Here is a 27,148-nt window from a genome sequence, read left to right on the forward strand (position 1 = left end):
TCTTTAGGTTTGATTATCTTCTTTCTCCAGAGCAATGCTACGTCATACAGGCTAAAGACCAAATGGAAGCCCAACATCATGGTCCTAGAAACATGTTCCAAGCTGGGTATCTACAATTCCTACTTACATAACCTTGTGATTCTTAAACTTTATCTTAACTTTGCACCTATGTTGCTGCCATCTTATTGAATACGATGTTTATTTTCTCCTGTGGAATATCTGTAACCAAGTGATTTTGAACAGGTTCTTTTCCAGGTTCTTTTGAGCAGGTTCTTTTCCTGATCCTCAAATAGTGCTCATGACTTCCTGCCAGTGGCCACACTAGTTCTGTAGCTATTTCCAAGATGGGAAATGTTTCTCTAGAAGATGAAGGAGCCATCAGAGCTGGTCTCTGTCCTTTAAATCCTAGGCACTATCAGGGTAATGTGGCCAGTAATATTTCATTTATAACTGTGACAAATGAAGAGGCAAGAAATGTGTGCTGGACTTAATGTAGTATTTTCTGAGTTAATGCTACGTCTTGCCATTGGCTTTATGAAGCCTTGGTTTCAGCCGTCACAGAACGTTGCAAAGAAAAGTTTCCAAAGAAGTTACCAGGTCTCCCAAGGGACTGCTTACAAACTCCACAATGAAAACATTAGAACTCTGTTTCCCCTTCAATGCTGCAAAAATATGCCTATGTGTATCTTGAATACTTATCTTCTGTGGTGTGAAAATAAATTCTCCCTGTGCTATGAGATGCAGAAGAATTGCAGCCTCATGGCTGATGCACCATAGAGGGAGCCTAGATTTACTTATTTTTTCTTTATACAGAGATTTTTTTTAAAGGAGCCCTTTCAGGATTGGGGACTGGCAGCCTTACCTCAAACCAATATGTGCTTCATAAATAATTTTGTCTTTTTATGTGTATGTTGAAAGGCTGGATTGGGAGAAAATTCATTAAATGTGGGGCAGTTCTGTGCACATTTACTTAGGTGCAAGGCTCACTGAACAACAGTGGAACTTGCATCCAAGAAACCTGCACAGTATTATGCTGTGAGGTTCTTATTTTTCTGATTTTGGGAGAGCCTATGCACCATGTGTTGGCATTTTATGTCTTGCAAGTTTACAATACGATATCTGTGCATCTATGCAAATACTTGAATAATGCAGTTTGTTGTGCCTTTTGCCTTGTTATATTTAATAAAATTTCTGATTATTATTGCTGTGATCACTTATCAAATCTTTGCATGTGAGTTATGCTTGAGAGTTGGGAAAAGAGAGAGACAAAGACCTTGAACCACTACGAAGTGTTACCATTGTTACTCAGCAGGCAGATTGTTCTCAGAGGTGGGGAACTATGGTTTGGTTGCAAATTTATTTCCCATTCTCTCCTCCCCCCCCCCCGCCTGAAGAAAACATAACACAAATAATAATTTTCCATTGTCTGAAGAGGGTGCTGCTTTTGGTAGGCTGGCCACTGACCATAAACCTTATGTAGAGCAATACAAAAGGAGTAAACTTATAGTAGAGACCCAGCTTGAAGAGTTTATATAAAACAATCTTTATTTTCCTTCTCAAAGTATAAATGAGCAGTACTGAAATATCATATACTCAAAACTAGGTTGACAAATCCCAATAACCCCCCCCCCCATCGAAATGATGTACAAAGCTGCATTGCAGTTGTTCAATTGTAAGATACATTCATTAGCAAGTTTGAACAACCATTTGTGGACATTGAGGAGTCATGGGCATATGTCACCAAGTTGCAACTATTGTTCTCTCAACTGAGTTATTTTTATTTGCTCTCTGATCTACTAGAGATACCTCTTCTCCTCCTGTATCTAGCCAAATGGGGTTTGTTAGTCAAAGAAAATGGCATGTCTGCCAAAAGTGAGTTGTCTGGCTGATACTAACAGTGGTGCATGTTGTAATTCCACTGAGATGATCTTGGAAACACGTCAAATCTTTCTACAGTTCCACTTGTCAGCCTTCCCACCAATATTGTATTTGCATGGAGATAGCCAGTTGTGTACTAAAGAGTCATGTTCCCAATATCCTGCATCTGGAGATGTATCTATATCTCAAGTAACTTTCCCAAGCTTTCCTATCTCTGGTAAGGTTAGGCTGGCTGACTGCCCCACTACTCATCTCCCACAAAACCTCCCTTCCTGCACCAGGCTCCTATAGTTCCCAAGTGCTGCACATGGTCTTGGAAGACTATGGTTCCTATGTGCTGCACATGGTCTTGGAAGAAATATCAGTCCATGAACACTGCAAGCAGCTGCTGTGCATCAGTTTGGTCCTACCACTATTGCAAGGAAACATGTTATTCCTGCTTCCTGACATAGAAAAACAGCATTTACCATTTAGCCCACTGGTTCTAAATATCCAGGATGTATCAAAATATTTACTCCAGTCTTAAAAGTTAAGATGAAACTTCAGTTTAGAAGTATATAAATGCTTCTTACCTGATATCAAACACATGTCAAAAGTTCAAAGGCCAACAAACGTCAGCAAAGCTAAGTGTGCAGCAGAATGAAAACATCAAATAGAATGAACTGGGAAGAGGAGTGAGAAAGTAATTCAGTTCAATCAAAATGCAAAAATACTAGTAAGCTTAAGGGCTCTTGCCATCAGAAAGAACATCTTATTTTAGCCATACAGGCAAAAAATTGTCTGGAATAAAAGATACTGCATTAAATGATGAGAAAGGGGAACTGTCTGCAGGGTTCCAAGGCACCTATGATCATAGTAAAGCATGTCAAAGTGGCAGAGTGTGTATGTTTTGACCAGATCTCCACACCTTTTAAGTCTGAGGAGGGTACTCTTTTTAAAAGTCTCATGTGGCTATCACTACTATTATTAAACCACACAGAAGTACAGTTGTGAATGTAATAAAATTTTATAATACAAATTTATCTAAATTACACAATATCAATAAAATAATACAACACATGTACATAATAAGAAATATCTCAAACACAAAAACATTGTAGATGGCTGATCATTCATACTAAAGTCCATAAATCCTTCCGAAATTGCTGCAACCTTGATCTAACTCTCTTAGCACACACACTGCATAAAAACCAACAGAAATGTATTAAATCTGGCTGCAGAAAGCACTTCTAAGCTGCAAGCAGTTGAAAGAACAAATAGCTAGGATAAATGGGGATGTATTCAACCCACTCAAAACTACTGTGTGCTGCTGAAGCACAGCAGAACAGCATGTGAGCTATTTCAATTTCATGGAAATCGACTCTTCTGGACTGCTCTTGAATTCCATTCCTTTAAAGCAATGAAGAAGGGAAAAGTATACTGAAAAACAGGATTTCTAAAAGCACATGAACTAGACAGTATATATTAAAAACAAACTAAAACTAAAACAGCTCTTGTTGGGGTCAACACACTCCTGATGCTGAAAGACTGGCCTTCTAAAAAAATAGCTTCCCACGTTCAAAGACACTGCTGTTTACAGAGATTTTACCATTTCTTGGACATCCAGACTAGGAGACAAGACTTTCATTGACCAAGGAAAGGAGCTAATCATTCAGGAAGCTTGTGATGATCACAGGAACCAATCCTTAACTCATTCAGCCTATCATCATACAATAAATCCCAGAGACTTTGCCAGCCTTGATCCCATTTCACACTGCTGTGATCATAACCGGGATCTGAGCCTTACAGAAAGATATATGGGTCAATATACACATTACAATTGAACATTAGGAAGTTAACATTCCTAGCATTATTGTATCTTATCCTCTGCTTAAAGAAGGCATCTAGAAACAGTCAGTCCCAACTTATTAAAAATGTCTACTCCATTAAAATGTGGCATAACCACTCTAGTGGTTATTCCTAACAAGAATTTACTCAGTTGTTGAATGGTGATTTAGCAGGTGGGTAAATCTCATTGATTTAATGGGTATATTCAGATTGAGAATATAGGGCTGTACAGATGGGTGACATGCAGTCACCCCTTTACTGGCCGGATCAGGGCCGTGGCAACCCCATGCTGTGGCCCCTATCCTGCGTCTGGAGAGTGCAAAAAGGAGCCGCAGAAAGCTTTTTGCACCCTCCAACGGGCACTATAGCTATGGTGGCATGGCTTTATGACACCTCTTTGGTGCTGCACTCCTTCGGTGCTTTGGCAGTTCCTTCCTCTGAAATATAGCCTACAGCACCTGAATTTCATTGGTCTACCATCCAAGTACTAACCAGGCATGACTCTGCTTAGCTTCTGGTATCAGGCAGGATCTGATGCCTTTAGGATAGACAGGGCCAGCTGATATAATTAGCCCCTTAGAAATAAATATAATTTCTTTTCCATAACAATTTCAATAAATCATTGTGCACTTAGGGGCACAAAAGCTTCCTCCAAAGTTTCACTGAACATACTTTAAAGCTCTTCTTGGCCTATATCATGGCTCAGAAATAGCCTTTCTTTCTAATCTTAGGAGAAAATCATCCTCTATAGAAACTGAGAAGCAATTGCAGCCACCACATTTCTTCAAATAATCAGTGAAAACTTGCTTGTTTGAAACAGGCACAGTCAGAACAGCCATGGTAATTCCATGTAGTGGAAAACATGTGCTGCAGTTCCAATGGATAAAAAGAAGGGATCACTAAGCAGGGAAGAGGGAAAGGAATGGCTCATTATGTTCAAATTGGTTGTTCTTTTCAGAAGATACAGAGTTGGCCCTCTGTATCCACAGATTCAACCATCCATGGCTTGATTTTGTTTTTTAAATCTAAAAGGGAAACCTTGATTTTTCCATTTTATATAAGAGGCACCATTTTACTACCCCACTGTATATAATGGGACTTGAGCAGCCATGGATTTTGGTATTCGTGGGGGGTTCTGTAACGAAACCCCAACAGATATCAACACCCACTGTATATGGCAAGTTTTCATTTAATGCAAATTCTTTGTGTACATGCATACACAGCCCTTTGATTCCAGTCCCTGCAGCTGCAGGATTGCTGATTTTAGGTTTCAACTGTAGATCATGAATACTTTGGGTTTCCCATCATCCTTGTTACCTGTGCTATCCAGTTCTATTAGGATGTTCTTGTCATCCTTAATTGCTGGGGTCTCTTCAGCATTCTGAAGCGTTTGTGGTAGATTCCTCAAGCTGAAGTCCATATCTTTGAAGGCATGGAGTAAAAACACTCCTAAAATAATAGTGAAGAATCCACATACAGTTCCAATAATGTCCACCACAGACATGGTGACCCATTCCTTAAAGAGGATGACTGATGTAGTGATGACAATGGTGGTAAACAGCACATAGTAGATGGGGAAAACCATGGAGGTGTTGAAAATGTCAAGAGCCTTATTAAGGTAGTTTATCTGTGTGGTGATAGAGACCACTAATGTGAGGATAAGAATCCAGGTCAGGGGGTGCTGCAGAACAGGCCGGTGAGCGAAAAAGCCCTTGATGGCAATGCCCAGCCCTTTGACTGAAGACACGGAGAAAGCTCCAATCACAGAACAGATGGTGAGGTAGACGAGAATATTTGTCTGGCCATAGCGTGGGGCTAAGAAGAAAATCAGAACTAGACAGATCACCAAGAGAATGCCAGCATAAACAAGAAAACCTAGAAAAGAAAGAACAGTGACGACGTCAGAATTAAATCACATTGGAATTTCACTGGTAGAGTACTTGGTTGGCATGAAAAATAGCCTAGGCCATGGTTCCCAAACAATGGTCCTTGAGGTTTCTTAGAAAGAAGGCCCAGCTAGCTTGACCAACAGCCAGGAATGGTGGAGCTGAAGTCCAAAGCATTTAGAGGACCAAAGTTTGGGAATCACTGGCCTAGGTTCAATCCTTGGCACCTCCAGATAGGATTATGAAAAAAAGTCCTGTCTGAAAATCTGGAGATCTACTTCCTGGCTGTGTCAATAATATTGGTTTCACTGAGTAGTAAGGACATTTCCTGTGTTGTGGCAGTTACATGCTATTAGTTACTGAACAAAGGGCAGAGCAAAGCAGCAATGCACAAGTAACAGAAAATAATTAGAAATACTCTTAACTGAAGCATCAAGGGGAAGATTTGGGTGCATGCTCTATATGTGGAAGTGTAGTTTGCATTTCAGAAGCTCCATTGCAAATACTGTTCTAAAATTTTCCTAAGTTCAGAAAAGAAATGTGGCATAAGAGTTTGTTTTGTTTTTTGAGGAACTGTTATCTCCCATGAAAGAGCAACACTGGTGTGGTAACATTCCATACAACAGAACTGTACAACACTATGTACAAATAAATTGGCCATCCTGCTAGAACTCACCTTCTGTGGAAGCCATTTTTGAACAGTCAGTGAAGCTGCTCCAAGACATACTGATGCCTGAGGCATAGGAAAACATGATACCAACTCCATTCCCTATAACAAAGATTGACTGGAATGGCAGCAAGGATACAACTGGGGATGTGGAAGTACTGAGGACTTTGCATCTCCCAAAGAAGAAGTTATGAAGGATATGAACAACTATAGGCCAGTCTCTTTGCTACAATTCTTGAGCAAGGTAATCGAGAGGGTGGTTGCCGTCTTGGATGAAACCGATTATCTAGACCCATTTCAAACTGGCTTTAGGACAGGCTTTGGGGTTGAGACTGCCATGGTTGCCTTGACCGACGATCTGCGTCTGAGCATCGACAGGGGCAGTGTGACCCTGTTGGTGCTCCTAGACCTCTCAGCGGCTTTCGACACGATAGATCATGGCATCCTCTTGGACCGTCTTAGGGGGTTAGGAATCGGAGGCACTGCATTGCAGTGGTTCCGGTCCTTCCTCTTGGGCAGATCCCAGAGGGTGCTGCTCGGGGACAGCTGCTCCAGTAAAAGGGAGCTCACCTGTGAGGTTCCACAGGGTGCTATACTGTCCCCGATGTTATTTAACATCTATATGAAGCCGCTGGGTGAGATTATTCGGAGTTATGGAGCTGGGTGTTATCAGTACGCTGATGACACCCAGATCTATTTCTCCGTGTCTCTCAATGAATGTCTCCAAGCAGTAATGGGCTGGATGAGGAAAAACAGATTGAAACTGAATCTGGACAAGACAGAGGTGCTTACGGTAGCAGCCCCAAAACCAAGAATTGGGTTGCAACCTCCAGTCCTGGATGGGGTCACACTCTCCTCTAGTGACTGTGTTCGCAGTCTGGGGGTGCTCCTTCACTCATCGCTCCTCATGATAAATCAGGTAAATGCGACAGTCAAGAGCGCCTGTTATCAGCTTCGGCTGATACGCCAACTGCGCTCTTTTCTGGAAGTAAGGGATCTTGAGACAGTTGTACACGCGCTGGTAACCTCACGTCTAGATTTCTGTAATGTGCTCTACATGGGGCTACCCTTATACTTGATTCAGAAACTGCAATTAGTGCAGAACATGGCGGCCAGAGTAGTGTCAGGAATATCGAGGAGGGACCATATTACTCCAGTATTGAAGTCCCTCCACTGGCTGCCTATTAGTTTCCGGGCCCAGTACAAGGTTATCATCTTTAAAGCCCTAAGTGGCTTGGGTCCAAACTATCTCAGGGACCGCCTCCTCCCATACAATCCTCCCCGCACACTGGGAGGAATTTGCTGCAGCCTCAAAGAGCTAGGCTTTCGGCTACCTCCCAGAGGGCTTTTTCTGTTGTCGCCCCCAGATTGTGGAACGACCTGCCGGACGAGATCCGTCAACTGACATCTTTAGACAGCTTTAAAAAGGCTGTCAAGACGGATCTCTTCCGGCAGGCCTTTCCGGAATAAATAACCCTGGCCTCAGGAACCCTGTTCTTATGAGAGTCCCCAAGGTCCTCCTTGGAAATGCTACTGTAGTTTACTGTTTTATTTGTTTTGTTCTGTTTTGTTTTTGTCTTGTAATAATGTGTATGTGTTAATGTTGTTTAATTAGTTGGTTTTAATTATAATTGATTTAATAATTTTTTAAGGGGGGGAGGGAATTTTGGTCTGCAATGTATTGTATTTTATTGCTGTTAGCCGCCCCGATTGACCTCAAGGGGCGGGATATAAATAAACTTTTATTATTATATTATTATTAAGAAGTTGGCCTCTCCAAATGAAATTTTCCTTCAGTTCTCAAATTTATTGTACTACATAAAATTTTATTGCAGAGGGTAACATTCTTATTTGGGAAAGCAATGCCCTCATTTTGTCCTCCTTAGTTTCACTCTGAGTAGTTAATGAATTTTACCAAAACATCAGAAACAGCACAGTGTCCTCTAGAACATCTGAGGACAGCTTAGGGGGCAGAAAGCTGACCATAGTGGTAAACACCTCTGCCTGCTCCTCGCTATTTGGCATAGTAGCCAACTCACTCTGACAAATGAGAAGACTAGGCCAGCTATGATAACACAATCATCCACTTGGATACCAGATAGCCTACAGTTTCAGTCAAATTGTTCACATTTTTGAACAGCATCCAAAGTTGCTCTGCCTTGTGGTTACCTGGCTCTTTCAGTTTAGAAGACATTTCATCTAGAGTGTTGACTTCTTCTTCCTCTGGAGCATGAATCACAAGAACTGTACTACCTACAATGCTCAGCATGCAACCTAACTTGCCCAGCAGGTTGAGACGCTCTCCAAGCAGATAGGAAGACAAAATGGCACTGGAGATAAAAGAAAAAGAAACCAAGAACATATCTATGAGATAATGAATTTAGAAAAAATTAACTTGTAGTCAGAAAGTCAAGGCTTGTCTGATTGATAACAGATTTACAAAAATTTATTTCAGATACAAAATGTATTTGCATACTCCATAACAGGAATCAGCCATCTGACACTGGCTCTTCTTGGAGAAATGTAGACTTTAATTCCCAAGTAATGCTAACGTACAATATGGCAGATTCTAATAATGGTCTATGCCAATGAAAAGAGAGGTATCATTACTTGGCAGTGGCAAAAAAGTAAAACGATGAAAGTTTCTGTTTGTAAAATGAATGCTGTGAGGAAGTCACCCCATGGCCAAAATAACTACTACACTCAGCTTTGTGAAAACTACAAGGAACCTGGTTCCCTGTACACTAGGACAATGTTATCAAACTATTTTTCTGTTTGCATGGCAAATCATATCACTACCAGCTGGAGATTTTCAGATATCAGAATAAATATGGGAGGACAAAGTAGAAATGAAAAGCAATCACCTTATGAGCACACTCAATGCTCCAAGTGGAGTAACAATTGTTGCAGGTGCAAAGGCATAGGCAGCAAAATTGGCAGCTTCTCCTCCGCCCACTGAGTAAACAGCCAAAGGACAAACAAAGAACAAGTGAATTATAATAAGTATTATTCGTGAGCAAATCTTGCTAGTCTTGTTTGCAGTAAAGTTTTAAGTATTCAGGTATTAGTGTACACAGTCCTGATCAGCAGCCCAAGGACTGCTTTCCCTATGGCTCATCTACCTTGGATTTAAGATCAGGTGAGGCAACTGTGTTTATGTACTCCAGAATAGTGTGCTCTGGAAAGTTGCTACTTGTGACAGGGCCTTCCCTGGTAGCACCCTTGTTATGAAACTCCATTGTGTTAGAGATCTAATTCTTTCCTTTCCCTATTCCCACTTTTGTCTTAATTCGTGTCAAAAATGTGTGGGTGGGGGTGGGGTGGGGTGGGGAGCAAATGTTTGATTTTTCTTATGCTTCTCTGGCACAGTACAGACCTCCCCAAAAGGGAGGCCTGCTCACACCTTTTTTCCTCCACAGGGAAGCTGCAGCCGCCAAACTGTGCGGCTTCCCTGTGGAGGAAAAAGAACCCAAGAAAAGCAGGTTCTTTTTACCCCGTGGTGGCGGTATAATGAGTGTGTCACTGGTGCACTTGGTATGTAAGCAAAAATATATTAAATGCCAATTATATAACTATTTGCCATCCCTTCATAATATCCAAAATGTGTTGTCCGAGGCAGCTTCCACATTCTGCCTAAGAACACAACTAGACAGGCAAAGGTGACTATAGACAGTTTTTCTAGACACACTCGCCTGAAATGACATCTGCACAGTAGCTGTAGTATACAAAGCAGCACTCAGCACAGTGGGAAACAGTGAAGGTGGCTCATTGCTCATGAAGGTGCATGTAAATCAGACTACTGTGGAATAATCATACTTACTGGTAAGCAAACCAGCCCACCATAGCCAGTCCTTTAGATAGCCATGTCCTCCATCCCCTGGAAAAGCAAAAAATACATGTGCTTAGGGACTAACAGAAGGAAACACATTCATATTGCCCATGACAAAACAAAAACAAATACTGTAGCTAGATAGCAGACTAGACTATATGGCCAGTTGTATATAGAAATATAAATATAAAATATAAAACAAAATAAAACAAAACTCTCAAAACTCTGGTTTAGAAAATCAGTGGTTTTAGGTATAAGGATTTAGGTATTTTCAGCTGGGGAAGAGGAGATACATTAGCAAACAAAAAAACAAACAGCTTCATTTATATACTGCTTCATACCGCCTAAGCAGTGTCTAAGTAGTTTACAACTGTAAGCTAATTTGCCCCCAATAATCTGGGTACTCATTTTAGCGACCTTGGAAGGATGCAAGCCTGAGTCAAGCTTGAGCCCTTTTGCTGGTATTGAACTCGCAACCTTATGGTTTTTGAGTGAGTGGCTGCAGTACAGGCATTTAACCACTGCGCCACCAGGGCTCCATGGCAACATTTTAAACGTCCTTTCAAACAAAAATAGAAATAGTACGTGGTCAAAACAACCACATGGCAGTTTTTTGGGTGGTGATGGCACACATTCCTTGTATATTCAGCCTCTTGGTATAACACTGAAAATATTGTTATTCTTTTTTTTTTTTTTTTTTGCATGTAATGCTAAAGCATAGTTTGGTGCTACCAGAATAAGCTTCAGGATTACCTGTCCCCGTGTTTCCCTTTCTTCTTCTAGCATATCTATAAGGAGAAGACTGGAAGCTTTTACTTCCATTTTCAAACTAGCATTTTCCCAGTCCAAACTGAAAATAAATGCTGATTAAACCAGGGTGACAATCATGTGACCCACAGCCAGATGCAGCTCTGGGGAAGGGCTGCGAGTCCACCTACTCACCAGAGTAAATTGTGAAAACCATGGTTTACTCTTGACTGTTTGAAGAACCCATGGTTAAATTAACCACATTTTTATGAGTTTGGTTATTTCAGGAAACTATAGCTAGTTTCAAAGTATAAGCAGAATGACCTTAAGAGATTAGAAAGCTGGGCCAAAGCTAACAAAATGAATTTCAACACAGAAAAATGTAAGGTACTGCACACTTAGGGCAAAAAAATTGAAACACATAGATATAGGATGGGGGACACCTGACTTAAGGAAACTACGTGTGAAAGGGATCTAGGAGTTCTAGTAGATCACAAGTTGAACATGAGCCAACAGTGTGACGCAGCAGCTAAAAAGGCCAATGCGATTCTAAGCTGCATCAATAGAAGTATAGTGTCTAGATCAAGGAAAGTAATAGTGCCACTCTATTCTGCCTTGATCAGGCCTCACCTAGACTACTGTGTCCAGTTCTGGGCACCACGATTTAAAAAGGATGTTAACAAATTGGAGCATGTCCAGAGGAGGGCGACTAAAATGGTGAAGGGTCTGGAAACCATGCCTTATGAAGAAAGACTTAGGGAGCTGGGTATGTTTAGCCTGGAGAAGAGATGTTTAAGGGGCGATATGATAGCCCTCTTTAAGCATTTGAAGGGTGTCACATTGTGGATGGAGCAAGCTTGTTTTCAGTTGCTCCAGAGACTAGAACATGGAACAACGGATGCGAGCTCCAGGAACAGAGATTCCACATCATCATTAAGAGGAACTTTCTGACAGTAAGAGCTGTTAAGAGCTGTTTGACAGTGGAACACACTCCCTCAAAGTGTAGTGGAATCTCCTTCCTTGGAGGTCTTTAAACAGAGGCTGGATGGCCATCTGTTGGTGATGGGGATGTTTTGATTGTGATTTCCTACATGGCAGGGGGTTTGACTGGATGGCTCATGCGGTCTCTTCTAAATCTACAATTCTATGATTTTATGATTCCTTTTCAGACAGAACTTAAAACAATGAGAAGGAAGGGCATGATAATGTGATCCATTCTCGTGGCACTAAATACACCCTAGCAGTACGTGCAATACAGCTTTGTCATTCAATCTTTAACTTGCCATCAGCATAGATTTGATAATTGAGCCATCAGTACTAAGAACAATGTGGCTGTCTTTCCATCTGGTATAGTCATGGAACATGGAACTGGATGGTATAAAAATTGTATCCAGATGACACATTTACGCTCATCCAGAATTTCAGACCACTAACCAAGTTCATATTAGCAAGTGACAGAATAATTACTCTCCCATATGAAAAGTGGGGTATAAATAGGATCATCATCATCTTCATCATCATCATCATCATCTTCTTCTTCTTCTTCTTTCTACCCTTTCTAATGTAGTATTGCTTGGTGATAATGCCTACAAAGACTAATGGGGATAATGAGAGAGATAATGAACAATTTCCTTATCAAAGCTGTTATCCTTTTATTGCATTTCACCTTGCCATGGACAATGCTTTTCATGAAATCTGTCGATTACCGAGACAGGTCAACAGAAGACAAAAGATTGGGGAAGTCTGCATGTTTTTAAAAAAATATAAATAAAGCATGTTTCCAATATTTTATTTTCATATAGACATGTGCTATTGTGTCCTTTCAAGTCATTTCTAACTTATGGCAACCCTAAAGTTTTCTTGGCAAGAGTTATTCAGAGGGGGTTTGCCTTTGCCTTCCTCTGAGGAAGGGCACCTAATGGGTTTCCATGGCTGAGCAGAGATTTGAAGCCTGGTTTCCAGAGCCCTAATCTAACACTCAGACTATTACGGCACACTGGCTCTTCCTACAGGCATGTATATTGGCTCAAATTTGTTGAAAGAGAGTGAAAAGAAGAAAAAGCAAAAATAATATAAACTTTATCTATTTCTGATAAATAGTAACAAACTATGTGTATAACAAAAGTTTTCAAAACAAATACCACAAAAGATACAAAATGAAGAAGAGCAACAATGGCAAGCAAAATAATACAAACTAGCAAACATACAACAATAAAAATACACTGAAGTAAGGTAATACAAAATATAGTGCAAAAGGAAAAAAACTGCTTAGAGAAGGGGAGTTACAAAAGAAAGCTAGCCTTATAAAGGCTCAGCAGCTGATTTAAGATTGATACATACAGCTGAAGGCCATTTCTATCTCAGCAGCTCACCATTAACCCTCTAATGACCAAAGTTCTAGATCTTGTACAGATTTCAACAAAATCAACACAGTGAATCCTATTATATTAGTGGAAAGCTAAGTGAAAATAACAATGGCCACAAAAACAAAGGAGATGGTGGTCTGAATCCTAGTGTTTAGTCCCAACTAAATTAGATCATTTAATCAATAACTGAGTAGATATTGTGCTGGTCTATGATGGTAATAAAGATTCATTCTTTCATAGGTAAATCCCAATCATTTCACAGGTCTACTCTTGTCTGGATTAACAATAGGATTCAGGCCATTATAAAATATGCCTGTTTAGCAATGAGTATTTTGTAACATTGCATCATGAGCAATATTTAAAATTGATGATGTGGAAACACTGAGATTATCAGCAGCTACACGCAAAATTCCTCATTCTATTCCAGGGTTTAATTAGGAGCAAAAAAGACTTTAGACTGGAAATATATAGTGGCAGAGCAGGAAATGCTATCTATCAATGCATGTCTGACTGATAGGAATGTAAATGGGACGCACCAAGCTACAACAGCAGCATATCAGCCTTGGATGCCTAGATGAAGTGATTAGATGGCTATCATAAACAGCAGAACAGGGTGTTTCTCAGTCCTGAAAGAGTAACCACACCTGCATATGTTCTTGTCCAGAGGTTTCCTATATTTTAGTTTGGATTGAAAAATTTTCTCTAAGGCAACCTTCTTCAACTTAGTGCCCTCTGGATGGATTTGACTACAACTTCCATTAATACCAGGCAGCACATCCAATGGCAATGTTATTTGGAGATGATGGGGACTGTTGTCTAACACATCCACAAGGAGTCAAGTTGAGCAGCCTTTCCCAAGTACTCAGTATTTGGATCAGTCAGTCTTTTCAGAGCTGGAATCCACCTTGACACACAGCAAGCATGTGGAGATGCATTTGTTAGGGAGGCAGATGGAATTACTGTATGTGCCTCTCCAGATGCGACTGGACTGTAATATCCCTCAGATCTATTCAGCATAGATATTCAATAATTCCCCTCCCTATCTTAAGGGTCCATCTAACCTTACTTTTACTTAAAAGAGGCTCATTGGAATTAGTGGGATTTGCTAAGTTACAAAGGGGAGGAAAGTGTGTGTGCGTGTGCACATGTGTGTGCATGTTTGTGTGTATTAATACTAGTGATGGGACAGTAGCCTCTATGGCACCTGAGGGCAGGAGGCTAGTGTAGACATGCAGGCTATGTGTCAAATGTGTTTCCATTCCCCAAGAGAGGGGAAAGGTGAGTGGCTGAGGAGGAACATACACAGGGAACATTCACTGCTGACTGCAGGATCAGATGCATGAAAGATTCTTCCATTGGTCTGCCAGAAAATACTTGATGTTCTATTACACTCAGCCAATGAAAGCATACCAGCTCTGGTGCCTCCTTTCTCCACCAACCGGCACAGTCCTTTCTTCTTCAGGATGACACTGCTGCCAACAAGGAAGCTGGAGATGATGGCCAAAGCCAAGCCAATGTAGAAGCCATATTTGTTCTCTATCTGCACTGTCCAGTCAGTGTTTAAAGTGAGATTCTTGGAAGGTGAGGCTGCAGAGCTGATATTCTCAATAACCTGACAAACAACCTGATGAGACAGGCAAGTCAGGGTGAACAACGAACCTGGGAAAACAAGAGCAGGGATGGAGGGGGTGGGGGAGAAAGGTAATGAATATTTTAATAGATAGTTACTATCTGATAGTAGTTTCCTCCTTGTTGTCTGACAGGTCACATCTCAAAGTTAAACTATTTGGCTTCTTCAATTTATTTCTGCATCCTCTAAAAATGTGATATTTAATATTTAAAAACAGAAACATGAGAATGAAATATTGTATGTTTTGAACCTTGTCAATCAGCCAATCAATCATTTATTTATGGTCATAGACCAAATATAAAATACATAAAAATACATACCAAAACAACTAAATACAGCTAAAATTCATAAAACACTAAATACAGATAGCTGTTTCTGTCTGAATTTCCTAAAATCAAAAGCCAAGGAAGGTAAAATGTTAACGTTTCATAGCTAAGACTAATGAGTCTGTGTTAAAACCAAATCTTGTTAAAACTGGGACTGTGAAAAATTATTGCACCCAGAAACAGAATACACAATGGTCGTTCCAGCATTTCTTATTTCTACCATCTTTGCTAAAATGAATTAATATTTGCAGGAGATGACTGGTCCATATGACTCTGAACAAACCACACTTTAAATGATTGTGAGATAACCTTTAATCTGTTGATTCTAGCACAAAACTAGTAATGACATCTTTTATGGCAAGAAACCTATGCATTCAATACAAGTATTTGTTGCAATACAAATTTCTTGTCACTACCATTTTACTGGGAGAAACTCAATTCATTGATGAGACAGTCATGAAGTGAATAAAGACACAGTGGCTCTACCAGCAAAAAGCTGACACCCTTATGTAGCTCAGTGAATGAATTTTGGTCTTACTCTGCAATTCTGATTTGAAGAGAGCAATTTTACCACAGTCATACCTCAGCTGACAAAACCTCTAACAAATCAGCCCTCAGTATGCTAAAATGCATAGATCTTTAAGTTTGGCCACATGGATGCGGTACATGTGTGATGTCATTGACGCACACACCATGTGGACAGCACTGCGTAAAGATGGCACCACTGTGACGTGCTAGGGTTCAGGAGCGTGTGGTTGCTGCGTGACTCTGAATCCTACAATCGGCACCAGCATGCCGCTTCCTGCCCGTCTGTACTGGGGCAAAGTGAGTAGAATTCAGCTGTTAGAAACTGGAATCTGTTAATTCCTGGAATCTTTATATTAAATGGAATTCCTGGACCTGGCTTCATTTTACAGCTACAGAGGACCCTTGGTATCCACTGGGATTTGGTTCCAGGACTCCTCCATAAATACCAAAAATCTGTGGATGTTAAAGTCCTGTTAAACACAATGGCATAATAAAATGGTGTCCTTTATATAAAATGACAAAATCAAGGTTTGCTTTCTGGAATTTATTTTCTTTTAATATTTTCAAATCATGGATGGTTGAATCCATGGAGGGCCAAGTGTACTTTATACTTTTGTACATGGTACTCAGTGAGCTCTCATTGGATTATCAGATAAGAAGGATGTGATATCTTTGTTCATCTTGAAGAGGAATATACGTAGAGTTGCAACCTTTTTTTCATGACAAACTTTTGCTCAGCTGGAAATTCAATCAGATAAGTGTTTCCCAATATGAAGTACTCTTTTCCCACCTGCTTATTTGAACTCTCTGCCTTTGAACATGTGTGTGGTAGAGAGAAGCCTCTGTATTCTCTGCTGGTAAATATTTATCTGGCTGAATTTCCACTGGAGCACCAGCATTTCTGTGATTAAAAATATTGCAGGCCTAAGAAGTTTGCTTCTTTAAAATATTACAATGCCTTTTCATTTTCTGAAAGATCCCTTTTTGCCTTAGTGGTGAGAAATGCAACAGATGCAAATTCCCTTTCAGTGTGCATGATCAGGAAAAGCAATACTTGTTGAATTTGTCATCATTGTGCAGGCATTGGGGGCACTTGTCAACATTTGTTAAGAAAAGAGATTGATGTCCTAAAGACAAAACATGGATTGAGTGAGCAGTGGAGCAGAGCTTTAATCTGTACTTATACTGCATTTGTGAGGCTGGGCAGAAGTGGGAGAGAGGATCTGTGATAAGGTGTGGATTTGTTTGCTGCAAATCCACACCTCCCACCATTATGCAGATTTTCTCATCTCTCACCTGCCTCACCTCTCTTGCTTCTCTCTCCAGCTTCATGCCTCTCTCCAGCATTGCAAATACAGTACATACTACACTACGCATGTATTCCAAAATCCAAAATATTCCAAAATTGAAGCCCCAAAGTGTCATGTCAGTGCTTAAAAAGTTTCAGATTTTGGAGCATTTAGGATTTTGTATTGCTGAATAATACACTAACTCATATTCTCTCTGACTACATACTTTTGCGAAATGAAATATTCTTTCTAATGAGAAAAAAACACAGCTTTTCATCAAGTTATATCAGATAATAATTTACTATTAACATGCACAACTAAGATGTGTCAACCAAGGTAGAATAACTGTTGAGCTTCTGTGATTCCCACACACAAGACAATTATTCATTTAGATCTTCAGATAGGATAGGTGGAGATTACTGAAAGCTCTTTAAGAAGTCGATTGCTAGAATTACATTAATTTAATGAGTGGTTAAAAGCGGGGATGCTAACGACTGGGCATAGGAAACCACAAAATTCATAGGAATAGGTGGGGAGTCTGGATAATGATTCTTACAATTAAATGGCTCTTGCAGTGCTTGAGTGTGCTGATCTCCCTACATATGGATAGTCTGCAACATTAACTGCTACAAGCAAGCAGAGAGGGAACTGGGCTATTCTTGTCCCTTTAGCAATATGGTGACTAAATAAATGAGTAGGTCAGCACATTTAAGTGCCCAGAGATATATATTTCCTTATGATTCCCCCAACCATTTGAAGTATGATGGGTCACTCTAAGGACTTGACCGCACTGTCCTTTTCCATCCTTCCCTCTCAATGTAGGCACAGGATGAAAACGTTTAAGCATGGATTTTATTGCACACCTCTGTGCCCAGGCTGGAGGCATCCTGTACTGGATCATGGTATCCTGTAGCTGATCTGGACTTTTCCCTCACGTTTTGAAAGAACGGGGTTTTCCCATTCTTTGCAAAGTATGGGAGAATTCCAAATTGGGTATGGGATTCCGCTGGCCTGGGCATGGAGGTGTGCAATCCAAGCTTAAAAGTTTTCATCTTGTGCCTAGGTTGGGAGGGAAGGACAGAAAAGGGCAGTGTGATGAACTCTTAAGATTCACCATGGCTGAACCTCGACTATGGAAAGGATGCAAAAGGTTTATTGGACATCTTCCTGATTAGCTTTCAGGGTGGAGGTGAAAATCTATTAGGTCAGATCTGGAGGAGGCCAAGTGGATCCAGAATTTTCTGGTTCTTTCCTACTACTACAGCACCTTCTCCATCTATTCCTGGGTGTCAAGTGATCAAAAAGTGATATCCACTTGTAAAGTGATGTAGTAAGGCAGTGGGGAAACTGGTGGGGCTGCTATGCACAAACAGATGTGCCTTTTTGTCTGGGTGAGCCATTCAAGCCACAGATCCAAGCTTTTTATTTCAAGAAGTATTTAGAGGTTGAGGGGCAGGACAAGAGCTGGATTCCTTTGTTTTTCATCCTAGGCTCTTATTTGTTTCTACATTTTAAGTGATATTGTATCATAGGTCACCCAGCTGTGGCACTGTATTGACATTAAATAAATAAATACAAACACAAACTCTTATGGGCACAGGAACCCTGGAAAGACAAACTAAATTTGTGCATAATCTGTTTGGTACAGCTGTGTAACTGTAGGATAAGAGGGATGTAGCAGATTTCCTGAGAAAACAAGAAAACCAAATCTACCTATGGACAGATTTTTCCCCATCAAATATAAATACTCAGTTAAGCAGCAAAGAGAGAAATGCAAATGTGGCATGTTGCTTAGACCCTGGCACTTTGCCTGATACAGGCCAGCCTTTGTGAACCAGAAAACAAAAAGTGAATTCTTATCTTAGGAACAATGTCTTAATGTCATCTAAAAGCTAGCCTTTTCCTTCCTCAGTCATTGACAGTACCACTAACATACACAAAAGCAAAGGTCTCCTAGCAAGAAAAGAGAAGGATGAGGATGGGCACCAATCATACTTATTGATTATCTCCAATTCTGTGAGAAGAAAACCAGTAAATCTGTAAATGCAAAGCTCTTTGAAGGGACATAGCTGTAGGCCTTTGCAGATACATTTTTTCTCTCATGTGTAAATTTGCTCATTTTTACTTGCTAGAAGTTTAGTATACATGAGATGTAGAAAGGAACATCTCCACCACCTACTAAGCGATATCATCTACTCTTTGTACCATAAGAATTTACCACTTCAGGTTCTTCCAGATGGGTCTGTTTAGAGATATTTGTAGCTTTCTTTGTTCAGCATTACTTTTTCCTTGTTTTGTCTTCCAAACGCTGCCCTTTTGTTCCTCTTAACTTTAAGTCTCAATGAGTGTAGGTCATAAGAGTGGGGCATTCTGGTTCATTTGTGGGAATCTTAGCTTATGGGCTGTGACTGTGGATGTGTCCAATCTCCCTGCCTGCCTCCTGATGGTCACCTCCTTTCCAATCCTCACCTTCTCCTGTTTCTCCTCTAGTGCTTCCTTTTGTTTAGTTTACAAATTTTAAAACTTGTTATTTCTAATTCAGCAAGCGTCATTGATGTAGCAACAGGAAGCAAATAAATTCAATACACACACATACACACACCACCCTGCTTTATGTATGGACAGGGCCTCAGAAGTTCCTGGTCAGGGTACATAAAAACCACTGAAGCCAAAAATAAGTACACAAATGTATCACTTACATGGAAACTATGATATATAGGCCCCATACAGACAGGCCAAAATAAAGCTGCTTCGGGTCACTTTGGAGGTATGCTGTTTAAATGATGCATGTTTCCTAAGAGTCCGAAAGTCATGCCAAAGCCACTCTCCAGTCCTAAGAATTGGAGTGTGGCTTTGGCACAGCTTTGGACTGTGCATCATTTAAACAGCATACCTCCAAAGTGACCCGAAGCAGCTTTATTTTGGCCTGTCTGTACAGGCCCACAGAAAGATGTAGGTCGTGTTTACTGTAGGTCATGTTTACTGTCCCACCTCCAATTGGACTCACAGACAAAATGCCTGAAAGAATCACAGGCAGTTGATCTAAAGTTTACTCACTTCTCAGTCTAGGGACTGAATTTGTGACTCTTTTTGGAGAAACAAAATGAGAGCATTACCCATTCAGTGGTAATAATTTTGTACTCCCATGACATTTCTCTCTTCAATCCCCAAATTTTCAGAATTTCAATAACTTAAGATCTTAGTTGAGCATTTAGAAATACAGTTTATGCAACTAAAACAAAAAGGGATGGACAAAATTATCAAGGGAGTACAAACAAAGCAAAGGTAAGAGTTCTAGGAGTGAACAATTTTCAACATCTCATTTTCTGAAATGCTAGAAATTTGAGAACTGAAGGAAAATTTTACTAGGGCACAGAATTGCTATTTGGAGGGACATTTTCTGCTCCCATAGTTACCTTTTCAGAAAGCGAGATTTTGAAAAGTGTTCACTCCTAGAACTCTTATATTTGCTGTGTTTGTATTCCCTTGGTAATTTTATACATACTTCAATACAAGACTTATTTACCCAGTAAATTCAGTTGCAAAAGAGTTTTGGGGGGCAGGAACCATCTTTTATATTCTTTGTGCCTGATTGAGTATTCCATTTTATAAATTTTTAAACACTGATTAAAGCACATATACACTGTAATTTAAGGAGCACACATCACTCTGTAGAATTTACAAGTCACTCTCATGACATGGCCTCTCAGGGGTTGTTCTCAGTAGGTGAAACCCCGCGTTCTGAATCGAATCCAAGGAGTGGCGTTCCTATTAGGATCCGATTTAAACCTAGAACGGTTCTAGAGCAACCCGCAATCGTCTCCACTACAAATCGAATTGTAGAGCGGAATAAAATTTTGATTCGAGTTTTCCTCATTTAACGCGTGTTAAAAAAACACTAGGGTCTGACCTACGTTTTTCCATTGATTCGATTTAGGAACCGGAGCATTTAAATAGGAACGATAGCCTTTGAAATTGCGTTAGATGAATGGGAGGAGCGGAGTGCGATGGGGCTGTCCTTGGGGGAGTTGCCCTTTCTGTCCCCATCCGTCTGGCTGTCGCCATTTTTGCTTCCCTCACCCCTTTGTCCGCTGTGGTCTTTCAATAAGAGATAAGGATTATTTTTTATTTTAATGGTTTACAGGCGCTTAATCTCTTCAGCGCTTTAAGCGCCTGAAGTCCCGGCTGCTCAAGCGCCTGCATCTGCCAAAGGAGTACAAGGCTTCCCCCGGTGGATTGCAACCTCCCCTCTGTGTGGGGAGAGCCCATTTCTAATGGAGGAGAGGCAGGAAGGGAAGGCTCCTCTCAAAGAGGCATTCCCTGCCCGCTTGGGCACTGATCTTGCCCAGGCAGGGAAGGGAAGCCTCCTCACGAGGAGGCATCTGATCTCACCCAGGCAGGGAAGGGCTCTGATCAATGGGGGGGGGGGGGATAGAGCCTTTCTCCCTCCATTTCTCAAATGGAATCTGCCTTCTCCTCCAACCCTGGAAAGAGAATCTTTGGGAAGAGTGCTCCCTCCCTGCTTTTCCAGCAGCCTCCTTCATTGATCTCTGGGCTCTCTGAAGGGATTCTCCCTGGCTGTCTTGGGAGACAGGATGCTGCCCTCCAAAACCTATCCCATAGTTCCTCTGGAAAGAGCTTCGCTTTTTGCCAGAAGCCTCTCCCATTGATCTCTGTGCTCTCTGAAGGGATTCTCCCTGGCTGTCAATGAAATGGAAACAATGCCAAAAGATAAATCGCTTCCAAATATTCCGGATTAACGTTACGTCATTCTGACGTACTCTTGATTGACAGCTCCAAATAAGGTATGGAGGAGAAGAATCGCTTTATTTAAACACCGATTTCATGCCAAGTAGGAACGCTTGCAGGTAAAAACTTCGATTTAAACAACCAGATGGGAACGATGAACAAAGCGATTCGGATAGCGGGATAAGAACAGTGTTATTTTGAATCGATTTTATTAAAAACGTTGTATTTTAAATCGTTTCAAATCTTAAGTGGGAACAACCCCTCAAAATATCTTCTGCACCAGCTTCTCCTGTCACCTTAACTCTGACTCCACCCTCAGCATAGGTAGAAGTGGAATCGCCTCAGATGGCTATTATGGCTTTTTAGCATATTTAAAATTACCACTATAGTTTGAAGAAAACCCCCCACAACTGATAGGGTGGAGAGAAGCAAACAGCAACGCACAGAGTGGTCCTAAAAACAAACAAACAACATACATACCCAGAAACCTACAACTGGCCATCATTTTCACGCCCCTGGAGCTCTGTTTCAAACCCAGAGGACAGGGAGGTTTTTTTTCCCCCAAACTGGAAGTGATCAGAAGGTTTACCACCACACACCTTTCTTTCTTTTTCCTATGCCTTCAGAAAAGGCCAGAAAAGAAAGAAGGGGCAGGAAAGAGAAATCCTCAGACTCAATGCTCCCAAAGGCTTCTCTGACCCCCTGTGCCTATGGTGGCACTTGCACTGAGCACTACCCCTTCTGAAGGCAGGCAGGGAAGTTTGCAAGCAAGAAGAGGCAGCAGCTCCTCCTCCCTGCACTTACTTTTCTTGGCTTCCTCCCTCTGGGCACAACAGCATGGATTTGTTCTTATGTGCCTTCCAGTCAACTGACTACTTAATGACAAACCTATTATAGAGGGTTTTTTGGCAAGATATTTTCAGAGGGTTTTTTGTCTTCTGCTGAGGCTGAAAGAGGATGACTTGGCCAAGATTATCCAATAGCTTTCCAGAGCCTATTAGGATTTGAATCCTAGTCCAGGAGTCAAACAATTACACCACATTAGCTCCCAGCAGGGACTCTTCTACTGCCTAGAGTGGGAGGATGAGCATCTGCCTCAGCCCACTCATTCATCCATTGGACAGTGCAGGATAGGAGGCCAGAGGAGCAGTAACCTCAGCCTCGCATTCACTGACTTGTGCTCCTCCTCTGAAGTTTTTCAGGTTATGTGACCATGTGGATTTTTCGGGTTATGTGACCATGTTTTAGAAGAGTTTATTATTGACGTTTCGCCAGCATCTGTGGCTGGCATCCACAAAAAACTATGGATGCCAACTATGAAAGTCTTCAACTTCACAAGTAAAATAATGCAGGGACAGAGCAAGCAAGATAGAGAAAATACTGAGTTCCCCTCACTCTTTCCTATGTACGCCTGTCTGTCTCCTGCTTCAGCCTTCCTCCATAACCAGGGAAAGGCAGAGACACAGATGGATGGACGGACACAGAGAGAGATTTGTTGTGGTCTACATGTGAAAATCATTTGTGCATTTGATCACTTTTTGGGATATATTATCATTATTGGGATGGAAGCACATTTGGTTCCATCAATCTGCTCATAAGTGCAGATTGATCTTAGATTCTGCATGGGATAACATCACTTTACAAGTGAAAACCATTTGCACATCTGTGAGTTAATAATGGGTTCTTACCATTTTAAACTTCCAATTTCTCCCCGTGTGATAAACTCCCTAGATGCAGAAAGGCTGGGCTGGATTCTGAGGTACCCAGGAATGGAGGAGTGATTGCCTCTTCCTGATAACCTGCAAGGGTTGCTGATCTTCTTCGTTTTGCACAATTAAGGATAGGGCCTTGTGGGTCAATCACTTCTGTGTCTGGAATGGAAGACTAGGACTAGTTGGGCCCAATCCCTGTATCACACCTTTGAAGAGGTAAGAGGGTTGGGGAGAAGTGGATCAGGCTGAGATGGCGACTCTTTCTATGGCCATTCCTCCAAGCTGATGTAAGGACAAGCAAGCAGGAAACCAGGTCAGAGCAGCCACTGCCTTCTCTTCCATACACACTCCCTAGTTCTCTCCTAGCAGAAGAACTCAGAGGAGGACTTATGAGCCAGGGGGAATTTTCCAGGACTTTTCTGGAAGTAGGTGAGGCAGACTGTTTCCTTTTCTTTGTTTCCACCCTGCCCAAAGTTTAGAAAGGGGCTACAACTTTCAAATTCCCAACCAGCATGGCTAAACTGGCTGGGAGATTCTAGGAGCTATAGCCTTCCAAAAGCAATTTTCCAGACTTGGAGCCAGCCTTTATAGGGTAGGGCAAAAGGGAAAAAGTAGTATTTACTTTTTGATCACCTCGCTTCACCAATGGTCTGCTTTTCCTTCAAAATAAAAAGTTGGAATGTAGAAAGAATTCTTTTCAAATATATGTTTAATTTCATATTAAACATATCCCAGTTAATGTCCCAGTCTGGGGGGAAAAGGTGGATCATACATCAAGGCTTGGAGGGTGGATATCAGCTTTATAGGCATAGCTGAGAGGAGATGTTAGGTCCTTAGGAGATCATCTCACTGGATTTACTTTTCTGATTTCTGACCAGCCTCTGTGGACTTTATCACGATTAAAAAGGACTTATCCCAGCAACAAATAAACCAGCAACAAATCATAGGACCTTATCACACTAGGGCAATCCCAAAGAGAAATGGGATTTAAACAAAATTTAAATTAGAAAAAACCCACAAATGTGGGAAATTTATCATGTGACATCACTGTTAACGTGAAATAATGTGAAGTTAAAGTGAAGGTAAAATGGAGAAAAATGACAGCTTTTTTACTTTTGGAACTTCCCAAAAGTAAAAAGCTGCTGTTTTTCTCTGTTTTACCTTCACTTTAACTTCACATTATTTCACGTTAACAGTGATGTCACATGATAAATTTCCCACATTTGTGGGTTTTTTCTAATTCAAATTTTGTTTAAATCCCGTTTCTCTTTGGGATTTCACTAGTGTGATAAGGTCCACTACCAGGATTTCTTCCCACCTTCCTGGGTGTGTTGCTGGGAGTGTTGGATCTCCCATGAAGGCCTAACAGAAACCTCAAGAAGGAAAGCTTCCTTCCACAAAATCTTCCATTTCTCACAAGCAGAAGCCTTTCCTTAACATAAAATACAAAAGAAAGTGAGTACTGGTCAGGCTAAAAATTTTAATAGCCAGCACATCTTTTTTCCTCTTTAAAGGATTAAGGCAGGGTGATGGGATAAAAGTCCTGTAAAAGTCTACCCTTGCTTCTAGTATGACCTCAGAATCACCGCATGGGTTGCAGTAAAGCAAATGCTTGTCCTCAATCCCCCTCCTCATGCATTGCAGAGGGAGAAAAGTGGGAAAGGGCCCTCTTGCAAAACCAGCAGCTCCTTTTGGCTGCTCTTCTCAGGTGCACTTTTACCAAACTCCTGGGAAGCCAAGGAGAAAGCTTCCATTCTTGCCTTTTCCAATCATCTAGATGTGCATACCTGTGAAATATTACGTGTTGAGAAGGTGACTAGAGGTCCTCCTTTTCCCAGACAAGTTCTCCACTTCAACCTTCTGTCCAGAGGTCTGGGAGGAATTCTGAAATATCTTCCATTTTGAAAGTGAGAAGGGGAGGCTCAAGGGCTTGTAGCTAAAAAGGTACAATTTGAAGTATTTGTCTTGCTCAAGAGTAGACAGTGGTTTGAGTGTTGGACTATGACTCTGGGGACCAGAGTTCGATTTCCAGTTCAACCATGAAGCCCATTGGGTGACCTTAGGCAGGTTACACTCTCTCAGCCTCAGGGGAAGGTGATGGCAGACCCTCTCTGAACAAAACTTGTCAAGAAACCATAGGTTCATCTTAGGGTTGCCATAAATCAGAAACATTGTGAAGAAGGCACACAACAACAACAAAAGCTGACAAAGTATTTTAACAAAGATCTTCATCAGAAAAATACGTTTGATTGTCCAATCAACTATAGCATAGATAATCTAGCTGTGAAGAAACCAGATGGAATGAACGTAGATTTAGATGAGTGTTTTCAGCTTTTCTCTTGTCATGTCATTTTTGTCCCGTGTCCGACATTTTATGGTGCCCTGTCCTTCCTTGTGCGTATTATGCCTAGCTGCCCTTGCCTCTTGGGCCCCAGAGGGGCGGAGGGATGCTGCCAACTACAATCCCCCCAAAGGAACTTCCTGGGGCTCCAAGCAGCCAAAGCGCCTTCGCCTTCATGGACCAGCAGCCTGAGGGGAGGGAGGGAGAGGGGCGTAAAGGAGGACCGGGCTTGGCAAAATGGAGGACCTTCAAGAAAGATGGGGGGACACGACCAAGGAAAAGCTCAAAACACTCCTGGAAAGAGAAAGCCGTGCTTCTTAGTCCTGCTCCAAATGAAGGACATTCCTCTTGGACAGAAGACTAAAGTGTAGGACATGTCCTGGGAATGGCTCCGCTCTGGGCTCCACAACAAACTCCAACTCCCGGAATCCCATAGCCTTGAGCCAGACAAAGACCTAAAGCGCTGCCAAACTGGGTTATTTCTCCAGTGTGGATGTAGCTCTTGGTGCGCCTCTAAAGGGAGGAGGGGGGCATGTTGTCATTCCTCCCGGGCAGAAGGCGGGGAATGGGGACATGTCCTCCTGGAAAAGGAGGACCCCCCCAGCCCCTCTTCCCGCGCTTTCCCTGCCTGCCTCACCTTCGGCACAGCTTCGGTTCAGCGCCAGCGGCAGCAGGGGCTCTGGGCGCTCCATGGAGGGGCTGCTGCTGCTGCTTCTCCTGCTGCTGCTTCCTCTTCTGCCCGAGCTCAGAGCATCCTCCAAATCTGCAGTCGGAGGGGCAGAGGCTGAGGGAGAGGGGCCCAGGGACCTGGGGGTGGCTTGGTGCGTCCCTTCCTTCGTCAGCAGCGGGAGGGAGCTGGAAAGTGGCCCCAGGCCAAAGTTGGCAAGGAAGAGGCTCACCTGTCGCCTCAGCCAGGGCAGCAGGCTCCACCCGAGGAGGCTGAGGCTGCTCCGCCTCCTCCTCCTCCTCCTGGTTGCCCCGCGAAGACGCCAGGAGTGTGGGGCTAGTGGGCCTCCAGGTCGCCTCAGGGCGGCCCCCTCATTTCCCTTTCATTTCATGGGGTTCTCTTCTTTAGGGAGGAGGAGACCCAGAGGCTGAGGAGTAGTAGGACTAAGGAGTCAAGGAGGAAGAGGTGGAACAGGGGCAGGAGGAGGTATGCCTTATTCTTGTCTGCACAGTGGTTCAATGCCAACTGTGGGTCCGTACAGACAGGTCAAAATAAAGCTGCTTCAGGTCACTTTGGAGGTATGCTGTTTAAATGATGCATGCGTCCTAAGAGGCCGGAAGCCATGCCAAAGCCACGCTCCAGCCCAGATTTGGTGCAGCTTCTGGCCTCTTAAGATGCGTGTGTCATTTAAACAGCATACCCCCAA

The 27,148-nt window shown here is 41.9% G+C and overlaps 1 protein-coding gene across 1 annotated transcript; it reads right to left on the minus strand.

Annotated features, from left to right (window-relative positions):
* Positions 1–1,560: 1,560 nt before the first annotated feature.
* Positions 1,561–26,467, minus strand: LOC149321740 (magnesium transporter NIPA2-like). The gene is made up of 6 exons (XM_089516965.1): positions 26,413–26,467; positions 14,611–14,859; positions 10,079–10,135; positions 9,123–9,213; positions 8,428–8,588; positions 1,561–5,580 (listed from the first exon to the last, which is right to left on the minus strand). The coding sequence occupies exons 1-6, from the start codon at positions 26,465–26,467 to the stop codon at positions 4,976–4,978; spliced, it is 1,218 nt and encodes a 405-aa protein (XP_089373091.1). The 3' UTR covers positions 1,561–4,975.
* Positions 26,468–27,148: the final 681 nt, after the last annotated feature.

Source organism: Sceloporus occidentalis, unplaced genomic scaffold (assembly GCF_023333645.1).
Source record: "Sceloporus occidentalis isolate IW3139 unplaced genomic scaffold, rSceOcc1.0.p SCAF_1, whole genome shotgun sequence".
Classification (NCBI taxonomy): Eukaryota; Metazoa; Chordata; class Lepidosauria; order Squamata; family Phrynosomatidae; genus Sceloporus; species Sceloporus occidentalis.

What these genes read in the sequence shown, in the direction of transcription:
- LOC149321740 (XM_089516965.1), bottom strand. Translation starts at nt 26,467, where the DNA reads ATGGAGCGCCCAGAGCCCCTGCTGCCGCTGGCGCTGAACCGAAGCTGT. An exon ending in GTGGGCTGGTTTGCTTACCA is followed by an intron (nt 9,214 to 10,078) that starts GTAAGTATGATT and finishes CTGTTTACTCAG; the next exon opens with TGGGCGGAGGAGAAGCTGCC. An exon ending in TTCTAAACTGAAAGAGCCAG is followed by an intron (nt 5,581 to 8,427) that starts GTAACCACAAGG and finishes TTTCTTTTCTAG; the next exon opens with GTTTTCTTGTTTATGCTGGC.